This window comes from Macaca fascicularis, chromosome 12, assembly GCF_037993035.2.
Source record: "Macaca fascicularis isolate 582-1 chromosome 12, T2T-MFA8v1.1".
In the NCBI taxonomy this organism is placed as follows: domain Eukaryota; kingdom Metazoa; phylum Chordata; class Mammalia; order Primates; family Cercopithecidae; genus Macaca; species Macaca fascicularis.
Genome location: NC_088386.1, coordinates 97,568,372 through 97,586,074, shown reverse-complemented (window position 1 = coordinate 97,586,074; position 17,703 = coordinate 97,568,372). Strand labels below are relative to the sequence as shown.

General features: G+C 38.3%; 1 protein-coding gene across 7 annotated transcripts in view; it reads left to right on the top strand.

The window, feature by feature from the left end:
* Positions 1-17,703, top strand: part of ALS2 (alsin Rho guanine nucleotide exchange factor ALS2) — an 81,930-nt gene that overhangs the window by 15,124 nt on the left and 49,103 nt on the right. For 6 of the 7 annotated variants that reach the window (XR_012421374.1, XR_012421373.1, XM_045367462.2 and 3 more), the window contains 5 exons: positions 3,709-4,646; positions 8,041-8,398; positions 11,136-11,304; positions 12,850-12,946; positions 16,623-16,700. Coding sequence is in view for 4 of the 7 variants with exons in the window: in XM_045367462.2 (XP_045223397.2) it covers positions 3,709-4,646; positions 8,041-8,398; positions 11,136-11,304; positions 12,850-12,946; positions 16,623-16,700 (1,640 nt within the window). In the remaining 3 variants the exon portion in view is untranslated. Of the gene's footprint in view, positions 1-3,708; positions 4,647-8,040; positions 8,399-11,135; positions 11,305-12,849; positions 12,947-16,622; positions 16,701-17,703 lie in introns of those variants that run through there. The other variant, XM_074009753.1, reaches the window with a different exon arrangement.

Sequence of the window (17,703 nt, the reverse complement as noted above, 5' to 3'; positions counted from 1 at the left end):
TCTAGGAACTAAAGGAAGACAAATTCTAGGAAACAAGGATTAAGTCTGGTCCTGGTGGTTGTATGGGATAAACATGGATTTCTTTTTAGTTTGTCTTATATCAGTTTTATTATAATGTTATTATATGATTCAGGACTTTAAAAACAATCTTACTTTAAAAATGTGAACTAGATTCAATACCTGTCCTGTGAAATTTAAAATATGTAGTTCTCAAGCAAATATAAGTGGAATTCTATTGTTTTCAATAATATATTTGGAATATTTTCATTAAGATAGTGAAACCGGCTGGGCACAATTGCCCACACCTGTAATCCCAACACTTTGGGAGGCCAAGGCAGAAGGATCCCTTGAGCCCAGGGGCTCAAGATCAGCCTGGGCAACATAGGGAGACCGTGTCTCTACAGGAAATATTTTAAAAATAAGCCAGGCATGGAGGCACACACCTGTAGTTCCAGATACTTCAGAGTCTGAGGCAGGAGGATAGCTTGAGTCTGGGAGACCAAAGCTGCATGCAGTGAACTGTGATTATGCCACTGCACTCTAGCCTAGGTGACAAAGTAAGATCCTGTCTCAAAAAAAAAAGTTATTCAACTATAAACATGGTATCTTTAGAATCATACCTTCAAGGCTAGGACAACTGAAGGAAAACTTTTCAAAAATATTTACATAGCCTATCATTGTTTAAGCAGTGTCCTGGTATTAGTGTGACACAGTTACCAAAAAAAACATCTAATACAAGCGTGTGTTTGAAATTGCATACAGATCTCCAGTGCTATCTTTTTCAGCTGAGGAAATGGTTGAGTGCTAGAAATTTTCAAGGTTCTCCATCTCTGTTAAATATGACCATTAGCTCATAATTCATGAAGATACTTCATTGATTCACTTTTTTTTTTTTTTTTTTTTGAGACGGAGTCTTGCTCTGTTGCCCTGGCTGGAGTGTGGTGGCACAATCTCGGCTCACTGCAACCTCTGCCTCCCAGGTTTAAGCGATTCTTCTGCCTCAGCCTCCTGAGCAGCTGGGGCTACAGGCGAGCGCCAGCACGCCCAGCTAATTTTTTTTTTGTATTTTTAGTAGAGACGGGGTTTCACCATATTGACCAGGCTGGTCTGAAACTCCTGACCTTGTGATTTGCCTGCCTCGGCCTCCCAAAGTGCTGGGATTACAGGCATGAGCCACCGCGCCTGGCCTGTTTCACTATTTTTTATATGCTCCAGTTTTTGGTTTTTGTTTTTTTAAGGAGGGGAATCTGAATATCCGTTTGTTTGCAGTATTGCTCTTTCTAGTGCAATAATGTTAATTGAAAGACTTGGTGAGCTTTTTCAAGTATATTGTTGTATTAGGAAACAAAGTTTAAAAGAACTTAACCAGTGAGCTTATTTTCTCATCTTGATCCAGACTCTACATTTCCTAATAAATGCATATATCTTCCCTCTAGCCACTATTGAGTCCTTACTTATATAGATGTGATGAGTTAACTTGAGTGTATACGTGACCATGTATAATAGGTCAGAGATAAAGTTTGCATGTTTTCATCATCAACTCAATTGCTGCCTTATGAGAAAAAAATAATGCTTATTTCTTCATTAATTAAAAAAAAATCATAAGTCTCTGGTCATATGGAAAAGAAAGGATAGTGGGCTTGGTTCAGTATTTTTCAAAACCCATAGCCAAGTCTTTGTTTCACTGAATTTTTAGCCAGCGTAGATTATGTGCACCTGCTCCCAAATTCCCACAATACTACAGTAAAATTAAGACTTGGTAGCATACCTGGATATACATAAGTTATTTATATACCCAACTCACTGGTGTCTTCATTAATTCTAAAGCTAGCTGGTTATTCTGCTGACAGGTTCATTTGCTTTTTTGCTTTGTTCTGTTATGATTTGCTTTTTATTTTAAATATTTTTTAGGCTTAATTCACTTTATTTTTCTTGTATAAAAACCCTGTGTTGTAGCCACAGCTGGAGCCTGGGTCCTCTGCCCAGAGACTCTGGTGTGGGTCTTGACAAGGTGGCCAGTGAATTCCTGAGAGGGAGACTTGGTGAATACAGTCTCCTTCCAGAGGTTGGGGGCCAGTTAGCTGTAGGTCTTGGAGATGGCATCATAGGTGGGCTTGGTGAAGTTGGCCAGGGTGGCAGTGCAGACCCTGGCTGAGGAGTAGCAGTCATTGATACTGGCCATCATCAGCAGCTTCTTGGGCACCAGGGCTAGGAGGATGCCAGTGCCTCTGGGTGCAGGGATGAGGCGCACCAGCACAGAACCACAGCAGCCTGTCACCTTGTAAGGGACCACATGGTGCTTGCTGATCTTGTTCCCCCAGTAGCATCTATGCACAGGGACAGTGGAGAGCTTGGCCAGGATGATAGTCCCTTGGATGGCAGTGGCCACCTCCTTGGAGCAAGTGGCCATTGTAGTCCCCAGTGGCAACAAACACCTGGAACCTGGTGTGTTGGCCGGTGCATGTCTGTTTCTGCACCGGCGTAACCTTCAAAACCTCATCCTTGAGAGAGGTCCCCAGGAAAAAGTCAATGATCTCAGACTCCTTGATGGGCAGGGAGAAGAGATAGATTTCCACCAGGGACTTGATCTTCATGTCCTTGACCAGGCAGCGCAGCTTAGTGGTGGGTGTCCATTCCTTATCCTCGGCCTTGCCTCTTTGAGCTCTGTGGCCCTGACCCTGGCCCCAGATGCTGCTGCCCAAGCCTCCAAGGAAGTCGCTGTGGTTCCCCATCCCAGGTTCCCTGAGGCCTCCAGGCCCTCCCGCTGCACTGGCATCATCTGCCATTTGATGTTTTTTTTGGAGAAGAAGCTGATTTGCTTTTTAAACAAATCTCACCTCAGAAAGACTAGCTAGTATCTAGTACAAAAAGTCCAGGGTGAGCATCCCACATTAAAAAATCTGACATCTAAAATGATCCAAAATCCAGAACTTTCTGAGCACTGATGTGATGATGCTCAAAGGAAATGCTCATTGGAACATTTCAGATTTGGGATGCTCAGTCAGTAAGTATAAGGCAAATATTCCAAAACCTGGACCTGAAATCCAAAATCCCTCTGCTCCCAAGCGTTTTGGATAAATGATACTCAACCTGTATATTTATGTAACATCTCAAAACTGTACATAACGTGCCGTACAATGTGAAGACAACCATGTCTTGTTAAGAACTGGTGCTTTCTGTACAGCCTAGAGGCATGAAATTAATTTCTTAGTTTTGGCCAAAATGAATCTCTAATATTTTTAAGCCATTGCATAATTTTCTGCTGTTCCAACTTGTTTACTAGTAATGACTTGTAGATATTAGTGAATGTGTCTGTTTTGTCTTAGTTTTTGCTTATTTTATTTTAACATCATTGTTTATTTTGCCTTTGAACACTTGGAATCTGCTTCTGTAATAGCCTGTGATGGTGGCCATTAGCAGTGGATTGATGTGAGGAGTTTGTAGGATGAGGCTGAAGGAAAGGAGTAGCCTCCTACAATTTGTAGAAATTCTCACCATAGTGGAGAATATTAAAATGAGTCATTTTTAAAAAGATGAATTAATGTTAAATACTGTGTGCTTGAACCAGATTTCTACAACTGCTTTGGAAAATTTAAAAAGAAAGTCCAATTTGGTTAAATCTAGAGGGCACTAAAAGTTTACTGTTAAAATTTTTAGTTAATTCACTAACCCTTTTTTTTTTTCTTTTTCCTTTTTTTGAAACTTCAGATGGTGAGGTCTACAGCTTTGGGACCCTTCCCTGGAGAAGTGGACCAGCAGAGATTTGTCCAAGTAGCCCCATTCTAGAAAATGCCCTGGTTGGGCAATATGTTGTTACTGTGGCAACAGGAAGCTTCCATAGTGGAGCAGTGACAGACAATGGTGTCGCATACATGTGGGGAGAGAATTCTGCTGGCCAGTGTGCAGTAGCCAACCAGCAGTATGTGCCGGAACCGAACCCTGTCAGCATTGCTGATTCTGAGGCCAGCCCTTTGTTAGCAGTCAGGATTTTACAGTTGGCATGTGGCGAGGAACACACTCTGGCATTGTCAATAAGCAGAGAGATTTGGGCATGGGGTACCGGTTGTCAGTTGGGTCTCATTACCACTGCCTTCCCAGTGACAAAGCCGCAAAAGGTAGAACATCTTGCTGGGCGAGTGGTGCTTCAAGTTGCCTGTGGTGCTTTCCACAGCTTAGCCCTTGTACAATGCCTCCCTTCCCAAGATCTGAAGCCAGTCCCAGAACGATGCAACCAGTGCAGCCAGCTCTTGATTACTATGACTGACAAAGAAGACCATGTGATTATATCAGACAGTCATTGTTGCCCATTAGGTGTGACACTGACAGAATCTCAGGCAGAAAACCATCCCAGCACTGCTCTCAGCCCCTCCACTGAAACCCTTGACAGGCAGGAAGAAGTATTTGAGAACACTCTTGTAGCCAGTGATCAGTCTGTTGCTACTGAACTGAATGCAGTCAGTGCTCAGACCACAAGCAGCGATGCCGTATCCTCTCAACAAAACGTCATGGGAACAACTGAAATTTCTTCTGCCAGAAATGTGCCATCATACCCTGACACCCAAGCAGTCAGTGAATACCTGCGGAAACTGTCAGATCATTCAGTAAGAGAGGACTCAGAGCATGGTGAAAAGCCAGTGCCATCTCAGGTACCTGCTAAATTTTATAAAATAAAAGTGTTTCTAGAGTTGAACTGTGTGAGCTTTTCTTTAGAAACTTTAAAATGAGTGAGGCTTGGTAGCATTTTTTGTTTTTTGAGTTTGACTATAATTTTGTTTTATCAGGCAAGCCTAGATAAAGGAAAGAACCTGGATTAATCCAAAATGACTCTTTATGTTTAAGTTCTAGGCCTTTATGATATTGAAAGGTATCATGTTGGGCTTGTTTTGTAAGTAGGAACATTTCATTTTGTTTTTCTTGCTAGTACTTTTTTTCTATGGCTAAGGTACTGAATGTTGGTAGGCCCTGAATACTTTTATATAACTATACATTCACAAACATTCTTCTTACTTGTATTTGTAACACTGTTCAGAATTCTGTAGAGAAAAGTTCTTTCCTTCTTTAACAGGGAAGGTTGCTTTGTGGCAGATCCTTCAGTTGTAGGCAGATTTAAAACTTACAGGCAATTACATGTTTCCGTTTTTTTCAGTTATAGCTGTTGTCCTTACTAGGCTTTATTTGAAGAGCTGGCTAATATTTTATCTTTTTGTTTGTTTGTTTTTGAGATGGGGTCTTGCTCTGTCACCCAGGCTGGAGTGCAGTAGTGCGATCGTGGCTCACTGCGGCCTTGATCTACCAGGCTCAAGCGATCCTCCCAGTTCAGCCTTCCAAGTAGCTGGGACTACACACGTGCCACCACACCTGCTGATTTTATTTTATTTTTAAGTAGAGAGGAGGTTGACCTTTGTTGCCCAGGCTCATCTCAAACTCCTGAGCTTAAGCAATCCTCCCACCTCAACCTTCCAAAGTGTTGAGATTACAGGCGGAACCATCATACCCAGCCTACTTTATGTATCTTATTAAAACTATTTTCATTTTGAAGATTTATGGTAGAGTGAACAAAAGCTGTTTATCAGTAGCACATGGTAAAGCTTGAGTTCCCGCTTAAAATAAATTGTTTTAAAAGGATTATTTCTGGCCTGTAATCCCAGCACTTTGGGAGACCAAGGCGGGCAGATCGTGAGGTCAGGAGATCGAGACCATCCTGGCTAACACGGTGAAACCCCGTCTCTACTAAAAATACAAAAAATTAGCCAGGCAGGGCGGCAGGCACCTGTAGTCCTAGCTACTCAGGAGGCTGAGGCAGGAGAATGGTATGAACCTGGGAGGCGGACGTTGCAGTGAGCCAAGATTGCGCCACTGTACTCCAGCCTGGGCAACAGAGCGAGACTCCGTCTCAAAAAAAAAAAAAAAGAATTATTTCTGTGTTTCACTCAGTGTGGCCTTTTGATTTTGCTTTACCAAAACTCTAAGAAAACAAAAGATCATAATCATAAAAGATCTGCCCTGCAGTGTTTCTTTTTAGGTTTTTGAAACCACATAGCCTCTTGCTTCTCAATTCTTATTGTTTACTGTGTCAGAATGCAAACATGAAGGTATTTTTAGAAATAGTCTTTATTTCACAATCCATTTACTGAAACTTGTGGGTATTTGAGTTTTTTAAAAATCAAGGATAAGCTGTTTGGAGAAAGATATTATAAAGTCTGAACAAAGCAAAAGTAGTAATTTAATAATGCATGTAGAAAATTCTTAGACTGTACATGCTTATTACCTTTAACTTACTTTGTTAAACATTGGAAGTTTTTGTTACTTATGCTAGTAACAATGTGTGTGTTTCTACTGAATTAAATTTAATTTATTTAAATTAAATAAATGTGTGTTTCTATTACATTTAATTTATTCTCTGTAAGTAACATCTCAATCATACAGCTAATTCACAAGGAATTTATGTGTTCTATGGCAAGTTTTTTCTCTTCTGGTGAGATATAACTGAGACACTCTCACTTGGGAAATAAACCAAAGTATTATTGGTTGACTGGAATTCCTAAAATTATATATTTCATCAAAATTGCTAATTATGTTTTTTGTAGGGGAGGGCTTATTTACTTACTATATTTTTAAATATAATTAAGTAGAAGGAGCCAGTTAGAACAGTAGTTCAAGGTTTATATAAGGTAGAGTTTTGTGACTTTGCTCTACCTAGTGGTCAAGAACCCCCTAAAATAGTTACCTCTAAATACCATCACTGCTTCTGTAAGGAGTCTTTGTGAACAAAAAGTGGAGATAGTGACACTAATTCTTTTGAACAAGCTATCATGGGAGCTGTATCACCAAAGAAGTAATAGACTTTGTATTTATTTTTTGTTTTATTAAGTATATTTGTTTATTTTATGGACTATTTACAGACTACTCATTTGCATGTAAATAGCTCTTTTGAATTTAGCATTTAATTCAACAAAATGTGGTGAGTACTTACGTGTCAGGCACTTTGCTAGGTACCAGGAATTCTTTCCTTTAAGAAGTCAAAAACCAGTGTTAAAATACACACACACACACACACACACACGCAATATTTGTATTTTAATTTAGGACAAATGAAGGAATGTGTATATTCCCTTTGAGATCTTTGGGTACAATAAGAAGCATATTTTTCAATATGATCTATGCTGATGAGATGAAAGCTTTTTTATGTGTTTGGTAGGTACATTTAATGACCTTCCTTTTTAGGGAACATTGATGTTTGATAGCTTAGAGTAAATTTCTACTGATTTTTCATTAAGATATCAGAAAACTTTAGTTTGACTTTCTAGTACACTTCTAGAATCACACTAAGAACATTGGTTCCAAATGTTTAATTATTAACCTACCACATTTGCCATCTGTGGTAGCAAGAGCAAAGGTAATCCTACAGCTTGTCTAGCCCCAGGGTCATAGAAAATAACTCATTGATGAGCCAGTAAAGGCACTCAAGCTTAGCATAATTTGGGAGATGATAGGTTATAGGTATAACTTATTTTTCCATCTCTATATGCTATATCTAAATTTCAATTTATAAAGCATTTCAGGGAAAGCTTTTTTTCCATAAAATCTAATTTTTTTCCTGCCACTTCTAGGTGGTAGTCTGTATAAATTTTCCTGAAAGTGATCAATAATGAAATTTGCATTTTTTCAACCTTCCATCCAGGGCTGTCACAGTGCACATGGTATTAAAGACAGTGTTTTCCATGCTTTTTCTTCCCTCTACCTTTTTACTATATTTAATTTTATAAAAGCAGCTGAGGCTTATTTTTAAATACCGTAGAAAAATACAACATCCAGACAAAAGGAAGTACTTTGGAAAAGGAACTAGAGTACTCATTTCCTTTTAATGTGTTAACTCCATGATCAAGAAGAGAATACCTTTAGTTGAAGGTGAAGAGAACTTCTCCTGTCATTTTAGATTCTTAAAGCAAACAGCGATGGATATTAAACTTTCTTTTTATTGATTGCTTATTGTATAAGGGATTATATTTTTATGTAATTTTTTATGTGTGTATATTTTAGCCTCTTATAGAAGAAGCAATTCCTAATCTCCACAGCCCACCTACCACAAGCACCTCAGCCCTAAACAGCCTGGTGGTCTCTTGTGCATCTGCTGTTGGTGTGAGAGTGGCTGCTACTTACGAAGCTGGTGCCTTGTCACTGAAGAAAGTTATGAACTTTTATAGTACAACCCCTTGTGAAACTGGAGCTCAGGCAGGCAGTAGTGCCATTGGCCCAGAAGGTTTGAAAGATAGCAGGGAAGAACAGGTTAAACAGGAATCAATGCAAGGAAAGAAAAGTTCAAGTCTTGTGGATATCAGAGAAGAAGAAACAGAGGGAAGCAGTCGAAGACTCTCCCTCCCTGGATTGTTGTCACAAGGTAAGGAAATAACCAGGTTTTATGAATTGACTTTTGGGGAATCCAGGATGCTCCTGACATCACATGCTGTATTATTGATAAAAACTTTCCTAATTATGAAGCTGACATATTCAAATGTCAAAATTTATTTAAGGGTGGTTTTAAAAGAAAGTTGCATGTTTATCTGCTTTAGATATCACTAAAAAGTTAGAACGTAACTTTTTCTTGGTGTTTGCTCCTGCTTATGAACCTTATTTTGAATCTTATTTTATTGTTCTGGAGTGTTACAATACCCTTCTTATTTCCTAATTGGGACCTATACTCCACACTGATGAGGTTGCAGATGTGACCATTGGATAAGTGAGGAATTACTGTACTTGACTTGAAAGAGGAGAGAACTCTTAAGCTTCAAGAAGAGAAAACTTCATTTTCTGAGACCATAGGCAATAAACTTTTTAGAATATTACACAGTTGGCTCTTCTCCTTTTCTCAGTCAGTTCAACAGCCTCAGCCATCTGGACTCGAGCTTGTCGAGAGTGGCCTGCAGACCAGCAGCATCAGCAGCACCTGGGAACTTGTTAGAAATGCAGATGCTCAGGTTCCACTCTCAACTTACTGAATCAAAACATGCATTAGAGCAAGATCCCCCAGGTGATTAGTATGCACACTAAAGTTTGAGAAGCATTTGATGAGACCAGGAGTTGGCAGACTTTTTCTGTAAAGAGCCAAAGAGAAATATTTTAAGGTTTGTAGGCCATCCTGTCTCTGACAACTACTCAGCTACGCTGTGATTATGTAAAAGCAGCCAGAGTCAATATGTAATGAATGAGTGAAGCTATATCCCAACAAAACTTTATTTACAAAAGCAGATGGTAGGCCCTGTTTGGCCCATGGGCTATAATTGACCAGCTCCTGGTTTACATGATTTTGTGCAAAGCTCAAAAGTTAGGAAATCTAGACTGTACTAAAACTTACCTTTTTTTACTCTGCACCTGTTTCTCCCCTTGCTCTACTTACTGAACACTTTGTGCCACTCTTATTCTGCCTCCTAATTCTAATTACCACCAGATTTTCCTCTACACAAATAAAACTTAAGTCCTGATTAATTTGAATATATATATATTATATATATATGATGTATAAGAAGACCTGTGATCTCTATTAAGTCTGAAGGAAAATCTTGCCCCAAATTTTTCTTATTCTTAAGTGTCCTTTACCATTTTAAGTATATAAATATATTTGCAATCTCTTTGAACTACAAATGTGGAATATTTTTTTCATGTCATTACATCATGATTCCCACTAATAGACTTACCTCCTAAGGTTAAATTTTACTTAGTAACCTAAAGTATCTTTAGAAAAATTTTACATGTACTCTTTTCCCCTCTCTAAGAATTATCTGGAGTGCATCCTTGAGGAATCTTCAAGTAGGTTTATTTAAGTCTCTGTATGCATAGAAACGATACATTTACCAGAAAAGATGTTGATGTTAGGCAGTGATGATCACTTTTCTTGTGGCCCAGAAGTTAATGATTTAATGACTAAGCCTCTACTGAGTGACATTTGATGATTTTCTTCAAAACTTATCCGGGCATCAAACACTATTCACATAGTGTTGTGTGTGTTTGATGTAATTTTGAACACGATAACGATAAAAAATGGCTGTGTTCTTTTAAAACATTTTTTAACATCTCTATAAAATAATTTGAAATAGGCAAATACAAAACCTTTTTAGTATTTCCCTTTCATAATCTTTTTCCTGCCTTAGAAATGTTTACATTTTATAGCTAAAATGAATTCTTTATTACAATTATTTGTAATATATTTGAACTTAGACCTTGACTTAGAAAGGCTTTTTGTGTTTTAAGAGATGGGGGCCGGGCACAGTGGCTCACACCTGTAATCCCAGCACTTTGGGAGGCCGAGGCAGGAGGATCACTTGAGGTCAGGAGTTTGAGAACAGCCTAGCCAATATGGCAAAACCCTGTCTCTACTAAAAGTACAAAAATTAGCTGGGTGTGGTGGTGCGTGCCTGTAATCCCAGCTACTCAGGAGGCTGAGGCCAGAGAATCGCTTGAACCCAGGAAGCAGAGATTCCAGTGAGCTGAGATCTTGCCACTGCAATCCAGCCTGGATGACAAGAGTGAAACTGTCTCAAAAAAAAAAAAAAAATAATGTCTCGCTATGTTGCCCAGGCTGTAGTGCAGTGTGTTTTCACAGGTGCAGTCATAACACACTATAACCTCAAACTCCTGTGCTCAAGGAATCCTCCCAGCTCAGCCTCCCGAGTAGCTAGGATCGCAGCCACTTTGCCTGGCTCTTTAATTTTTGTTTTCAAATGGGAAAAATATTTGTCAGCCTTAGTATAGTACTTGTTGAGCATATTCTTTAGAATACAAGTTCTATAGGATGCCACTAGATGTTAGAAAAGGATTCTGTGGCTAAATGTTTGGAAGTCCAGCTGGGTTAAACATATTTAAACAGGGCTTTTATTTACAGGATTTGTCACCACCTTCAGTGTGTGCTAATGTGTATGTGAATCTCTGCAGAGGAGGTAGTGGGAGGATAGATTGTAGCAGTGAGTATTTACCAATTTCATTTGACTAATAGATCCGCTTTTCTACAGAGAACCTCTAGAATATGCTTCAAAAATACTGCGAGTGATGTATGTTTTTGAAAATGTTAAGTTTGTCCGAATGATATGTTTTCTTACCCTCTGGACTCCCACTCCTTCACCCCATGTCTGGTTGGTTTTCAGTTTCCCCCAGGCTCTTAAGAAAGGCTGCACGGGTGAAAACGAGGACAGTGGTTCTGACCCCCACATACAGTGGAGAGGCAGATGCGCTCCTGCCTTCTCTGAGAACAGAAGTGTGGACCTGGGGGAAAGGGAAGGAAGGGCAGCTGGGGCATGGCGATGTTCTGCCTAGGTAAGTGCTACCACCTTTTACTGATAGGAGTTGGCTTAAACAAATAACCTCTCTCCTGGGAAGGTCTCTAAATCTCACTTTCCTCATAGAGGAAATCTGGGCTCTTCTAGCTTCAGATTATTATGCACCATTAACTCTGATAAAAAGTTGTCACTTTAGTCTTGAATTTGTTCTTAACAGTAAAGGACTTGGCGGGCGCGGTGGCTCACACCTTTAATCCTAGTGCTTAGTGCTTTGAAAGACCGCGGCAGGTGTATCACCTGAGGTCAGGAGCTCGAGACCAGCCTGGCCAACATGGCAAAACCCTGTCTCTGCTAAAAATACAAAAATTAGCTGGGTGTGGTGGCAGGCGCCTATAATCCCAGCTACTCAGGAGGCTGAGGCAGGAGAATCGCTTGAATCTGGGAAGAGCAGAGGTTGCAGTAAGCTGAGATTGGACCACTTCACTCCAGCCTGGGTAAAAGAACAAAATTCTTATCTCAAAAAAAAAAAAAAAAAAAGCAGTAGAAGACTTAAGTACCATGCTGCACTTTTCCACATCTTCTTCGATGTGTGTTCATCTTGGAGTACAGAAAGGGATGTTGGGGTAAGATTATATTTCAGTGGAAGACAGGAATGGCTCAGATTTTTAATTGATGAAAAGGTCACCACCTGTCACATAGGGAAAGAAAAGAGCCAACAGGTTTTTGTTTGTTTTTTATCCTGAAAGACGTCTCTCTGCCACTGCCAAAATAACTATAACTGAAACATCAGACTATGTCTGTTCATGTATATTAGAGTAAAACTGGCATTTTGTTTATTAGAAACTGTTATGATATTAACAAGTTAGATGTTGAGAAGTTTTTAAGTGGGTAATTGGAATGATTATCTAAAGTAGTGAGTTAATATAAATGCCTCTATTCATAGTAGAGTGAAGGCAACTGGAATTAATTTAAAAATTACCTTCCTTCTATGGTTATTTTTTATTATATCCTAAGTATACTTTCTGCTATAAAGAATCATTTGTAGTTTTATGGTTCTTAACAGATTCTAAATTGTGGGGATTAGTTAGTGATTGATAGACAAAGATTAAAACCTTCCAAAAATTATTTATGATACTTAGGAGTAGATTGAACATATATCCTTTATGTTTATTTTAATGTTTTCTTTAGAAATATTTATTTTTGGCTGGGCACGGTGGCTCACACCTGTAATCCCAACACTTTAGGAGGCCGAGGCAGGCAGATCACGAGGTCAGGAGATCAAGACCATCCTGGCTAACACGGTGAAACCACGTCTCTACTAAAAATACAAAAAGAAAATTAGCCGAGCATGGTGGTGGGCACCTGGGCGACTGAGGCAGGAGAATAGCCTGAACCCGGGAGGCGGAGCTTGCAGTGACAGAGATTGCGTCACTGCGCTCCAGCCTGGGCGACAGAGCGAGACTCCATCTCAAAAAAAAAAAAAAAAATTATTTTTACATGAATGTAGTTTATAATTTGAGAAAGGCTACGATTCTTGCTTGAGAATACTTTGACTTTGTGTGCCTATGTGTTTCTCCTTAAGGCTTCAACCGTTGTGCGTAAAATGCCTGGATGGCAAAGAAGTAATCCATCTGGAGGCAGGTGGTTACCATTCTCTTGCACTTACTGCAAAATCCCAGGTAGGAGGCAAACTATTAAATACTTACCTTATTTTTATGGAAGGCCAACATGACGTTATTGGACCCTCATTTGTTGAGTATCCGCTATATGTCAGGCAGTGATACCGTATCTTAATTTAGGTTTCCAATATTTTGCATGGTATTATTTCCACTTTACAGATGAGGGAAGTGGAGTAAGAGAAATTATGTAACTTGTCTAAAGTCACACGTATGTAACAGTAGAGCTTGGATTTAAACACTGGTCTCCCTGATTTAGGAGCTTTCTATAATGTGTTCTCATCTAAAAAGAGAACCCCAGATTTTCCGGGGTATTGGTGAATTTTTATTTGTTACTTGACAAAGAAAGCATATAGTAAAACTCTAAGAAAACAAAGGCATTTTTCTTTAAAACTGTGGGACCTGAAAGTGACCTCTAGCATTACTAAAAACCATACCCATATACATAAACACAAAATAAGTTGTTTTAAGTTACTCTTTTTTTTAAAACTCAGACTGCTCATCTGCAATGTTATTATTAAATACATTCATACTTCGATAATGGTTCTTCACCAATTCCTTTATCTTTTTAAGAAGCCAATAAATAATTCTAAACCTTTTAATATTTGATTTGATTGCAAATTTCACATACTAGGCTAGCCAAAAAACTAACATAACCCATATAAATGTCAATATTAGGAAAGAAAAAGGAGAATTTTCTGTTTTTAACATGATTCATTCAAAAAACTTAAAAATGAGAGATTAGGAAGGAGGTCAGTTACAAAATAAAAATTACTGGCTTTATTGTATACATACAATGAAACAAAACATACTCGAGGAAATTCTGCTCACAACTACACCAAAAGTATTAAGGAAGTAGGAATCAGTAGAAAATGCATATAACCCATATGATGCAAACTTTAGAACTCTTTTGAAGAGTCATAAAAGCAGTAGTAAAGGGAGATGAGATGAGATGCATCTTTTGGATGAGATGCATCAGTTGTAAAAATGTCATTTTTCTCTTGAATCCTTAATCAGCACAGTGAAAATTCAGTACAGTCCCCAAAATATTCCAGTATAATATTTACAATTTGATAAAATAATCGCAAAATTACTTTAGAAGAATAAACATAGATGAGCCAGGTAAAAAGGAAGAGAGATTTATCCTTATATATTTTAAAATTAAACAGATCAATGCAACAGAAATATGCCTATAGGCTAGAAATAATCTCAAGTATATATGAGAATTTAAGATATAAAAGTGGGGGTTTCAATTCAATTGGGAAAACAAGACTTGAGTATCCGGTAAATGTAGTAAATGTTTACTGACTTCATATCTGTAGGAGAAAACTAAGATGGCTATACATATTCCGATTCTAGGTGTATTAATGATGTCATTAAAAACTAGAACTGTGAGTGTGTGTGTGTGTGTGTGTGTGTGTGTGTGTGTGAACAAATTAAGATGACTCTTTTAGGCATAGAAAAGGACATAACATCAAAACTGGAAATTAGGAAGTAAGATATGTTTGTCAACATGATGATTCAACAGTCCCGAACAGCAATGAAAACAGTGTAAACAAAATGAAAATACGTAACAAACTGGGTAAAAATATCTGCAACATATGTGATAAAGTGTTGCTACACTTAAATATAAAGGAACAATTGTCAAAGGATAAAAATTGTCAAAAGGATATTTATATTTTAGTCATGAAAGAAGTAGAAATGGCCAGCAATAAATGAAAAGATGATCAATTAGCAAATACGTTTAAAGTAAAAAACAACAGTACATTGTTTTTCTCACCTATGAGATTAACATATGCAAACCTAAGGATTGCCTTTAATGCTGAGCATTGATTAAAATGTGGGACAAAGTGTGCATGGCAGGAATGTAAATTGGACCTTGCTGGAAGACTGTTTGTCAGTATGTATCAAAAATCAGAATGGCATAGTCTTTGCCTAGGAATTTATCCTAAGCAAATAGATACATGAATATATGTATTCAAGGATTTTTCCTATCCTTTTTAATATTAAAGAATTGGAGGCTGGGTGTGGTGGTTTACACCTGTGATCCCAGCACTTTGGGAGATTGAAGTGGGCAGATCACCTGAGGTCAGGAGTTCAAGACCAGCCTGGCCAACATAGTGAGACCCCCACGGGCGCGGTGGCTCAAGCCTGTAATCCCAGCACTTTGGGAGGCCGAGATGGGCGGATCACGAGGTCAGGAGATCAAGACCATCCTGGCTAACACAGTGAAACCCCGTCTCTACTAAAAAATACAAAAAACTAGCCGGGCGAGGTAGCGGGCGCCTGTAGTCCCAGCTACACGGGAGGCTGAGGCAGGAGAATGGCGTAAACCCGGGAGGCGGAGCTTGCAGTGAGCCAAGATCCAGCCACTGCACTCCAGCCTGGGCGACAGAGCGAGACTCCGTCTCAAAAAAAAAAAAAAAAAAAAAAAAAAAAAAATACAAAAGTTAGCTGGGCATGATGACGGGCGCCTGTAATCCTAGCTACTTGGAATACTGAGGTAGGAGAATTGCTTGAATCTGGGAGGTGGAGGTTGCAGTGAGCTGAGATCGTGCCATTGCACTCCAGGCTGGGTGACAAGAATGAGACTGTTTCCCAAAAAAAAAGGAATTGGAAAGAACTTAATTCAATAGGTAATTTGTTAAAGTATATGACAGTAGAGTTCTAGACAGTTATTAAAAATGATGTTGCAGATCTATACTTATTGATGTACAGAAAAGTAGGTGCCATCAAGTGGTTGATCAGTGATTTTCACTTTATTTCTATTTTTATTTTTGTACTGTCACAGTCTTGTACAATGACCATGAATTACTTTCATAATCAGAATAAACAAACATTTTAACTAAACATAGTTATTGTAATCTTGTTTCTTTTGTCTGTAGTGACGTGCAGGTACTTTTGTTTCTCTTACAGCAACTCTTCATGTATGAAAGGTTTTCTGTTCATTCCATAGTACTTTTATCTACAGGGTAGGAAATCATGATTACTTTTCCTCTATATCACTTAACGTTTTTATTGCTGTCTCTAAAAGAGGCAGTATATGATAATTCCTGGGATTAAATCCCGCCTCTTACATATGAATTTGTGACCACGTGTAAATTAATTAACCTCTCTGGGTTTCCTTATTATTTATTTATTTATTTTTGTTAGGATAGTTGTGAGAATGAATCATCGATTAACATACAGAAAGTGTTAAGAACAATGTCTGGCAGTTAGTAAGCACTGAAAAGTGTTAGTTATTGTTATTATTGACTCTTCAACTCTGTGTCTTTTTTTTTTTTTTTTTTTGAGACCAAGTTTTGCTCATGTTGCCTAGGCTGGAATGCAATGATGCAGTGGCGCAATCTCGGCTCACTGCAACCTCTGCCTGCCTGGTTCAAGCAATTCTCCTGCCTCAGCCTCCCAAGTAGCTGGGATTACAGGCGTGCACCACCACACCTGGCTAATTTTTGGACTCTGTGTCTTCTTATGTAGCAAGACTCTATTTGCCCATTATCTCTGGTCTTGTTTAAAAATGAATTTCCTTAATATCTGTTAAAGAGTAAAAGACTAACATAAGTAATTTATGTATAATTGTTGGTATTTGTATATATATGTTAATTATTATAAAGGTTCAGAGTTGATGTGCAAAATCAGATTCACAACTCTTAGCTACTTTTCTGTGTTTTTTTGATAGGTTTACTCATGGGGTAGCAATACCTTTGGTCAACTGGGGCATTCCGATTTTCCAACAACAGTTCCTCGTCTTGCAAAGGTACTTTTGTGAACTTGATAGCAACTTATTCCACAATTCTTAAATGTAACCTTATATTTCTCTATTTCTTACTTTAAAAAATCAGGGGAATTTCATATGTACAACCTAAATTTGTTTTGGTTTTCTTAAGAAAAGTTTTAAAAACAGGAAGCCACATGTTTTCAAGCTAAATGTTCGCTTTTTATATGTTTATATTTCTTAGCTTCAACTGTTCATTAAATATTCATAGTTCCTTTGTTTTTTAAGTAAAAAAATGAAAAAGTACCTTCTTTTAAAACATGTTTCTAGGACTCTGCTGTTTTCTCAGTGTTACCAGATAATGTCTATTCTGAATTCTCCATTGTTCGACTTTTACATAACATTATTTGGTGGTGTAATTTTGTGTGGGCATTTTAAAATAACATGCAGAGTAGTAAAACCTTTTTTGGTAAGCCTTTTCACTTTCTGTAGTAAAGCTAAAAGTAGAGGTGATTTTTTTTTTTTTAACTGTTAGATGGATTGGTTTTAGTTTATGTAATGCTATTGAGAGACTGGTAGCTTCTAGTCCCTTTGAAGCAATTCTGTAATGTGTTTCTCCACCTTGTTTTCCGCCTCATCGCCCTGAGGAAATACCAAATTCTCATCAGTTGTATTGGTTCCTTAAACAAGAGTTTTAGGGGTTTTTGGTAGAGATGCCCACCATGTGACAGAATGGAATATGGAGGTCATAGATATGTAGTTGGATCCTGGTATCTCCCCTATCCCAAGATATGCTCCCTCTGGAGTAATGGAGATTAAAGAAGGGCAATTACATCAATTTCAGGAATACGCTTTGAATGTAAGTGACAGTTAAAATATATTCCAGTAATTCATATATGCATTGTGCACTGTGCATCTGTCACTATTTAAGACTTTTACATGCTGGCTTTCCTTTTGGTGAACTTAATTTTACTGGGATGAAAAGGTTTAATAAAACATTAGGGAACAATGATCACTTCTAGCTCCGATCTGAAATGTTTTCAGT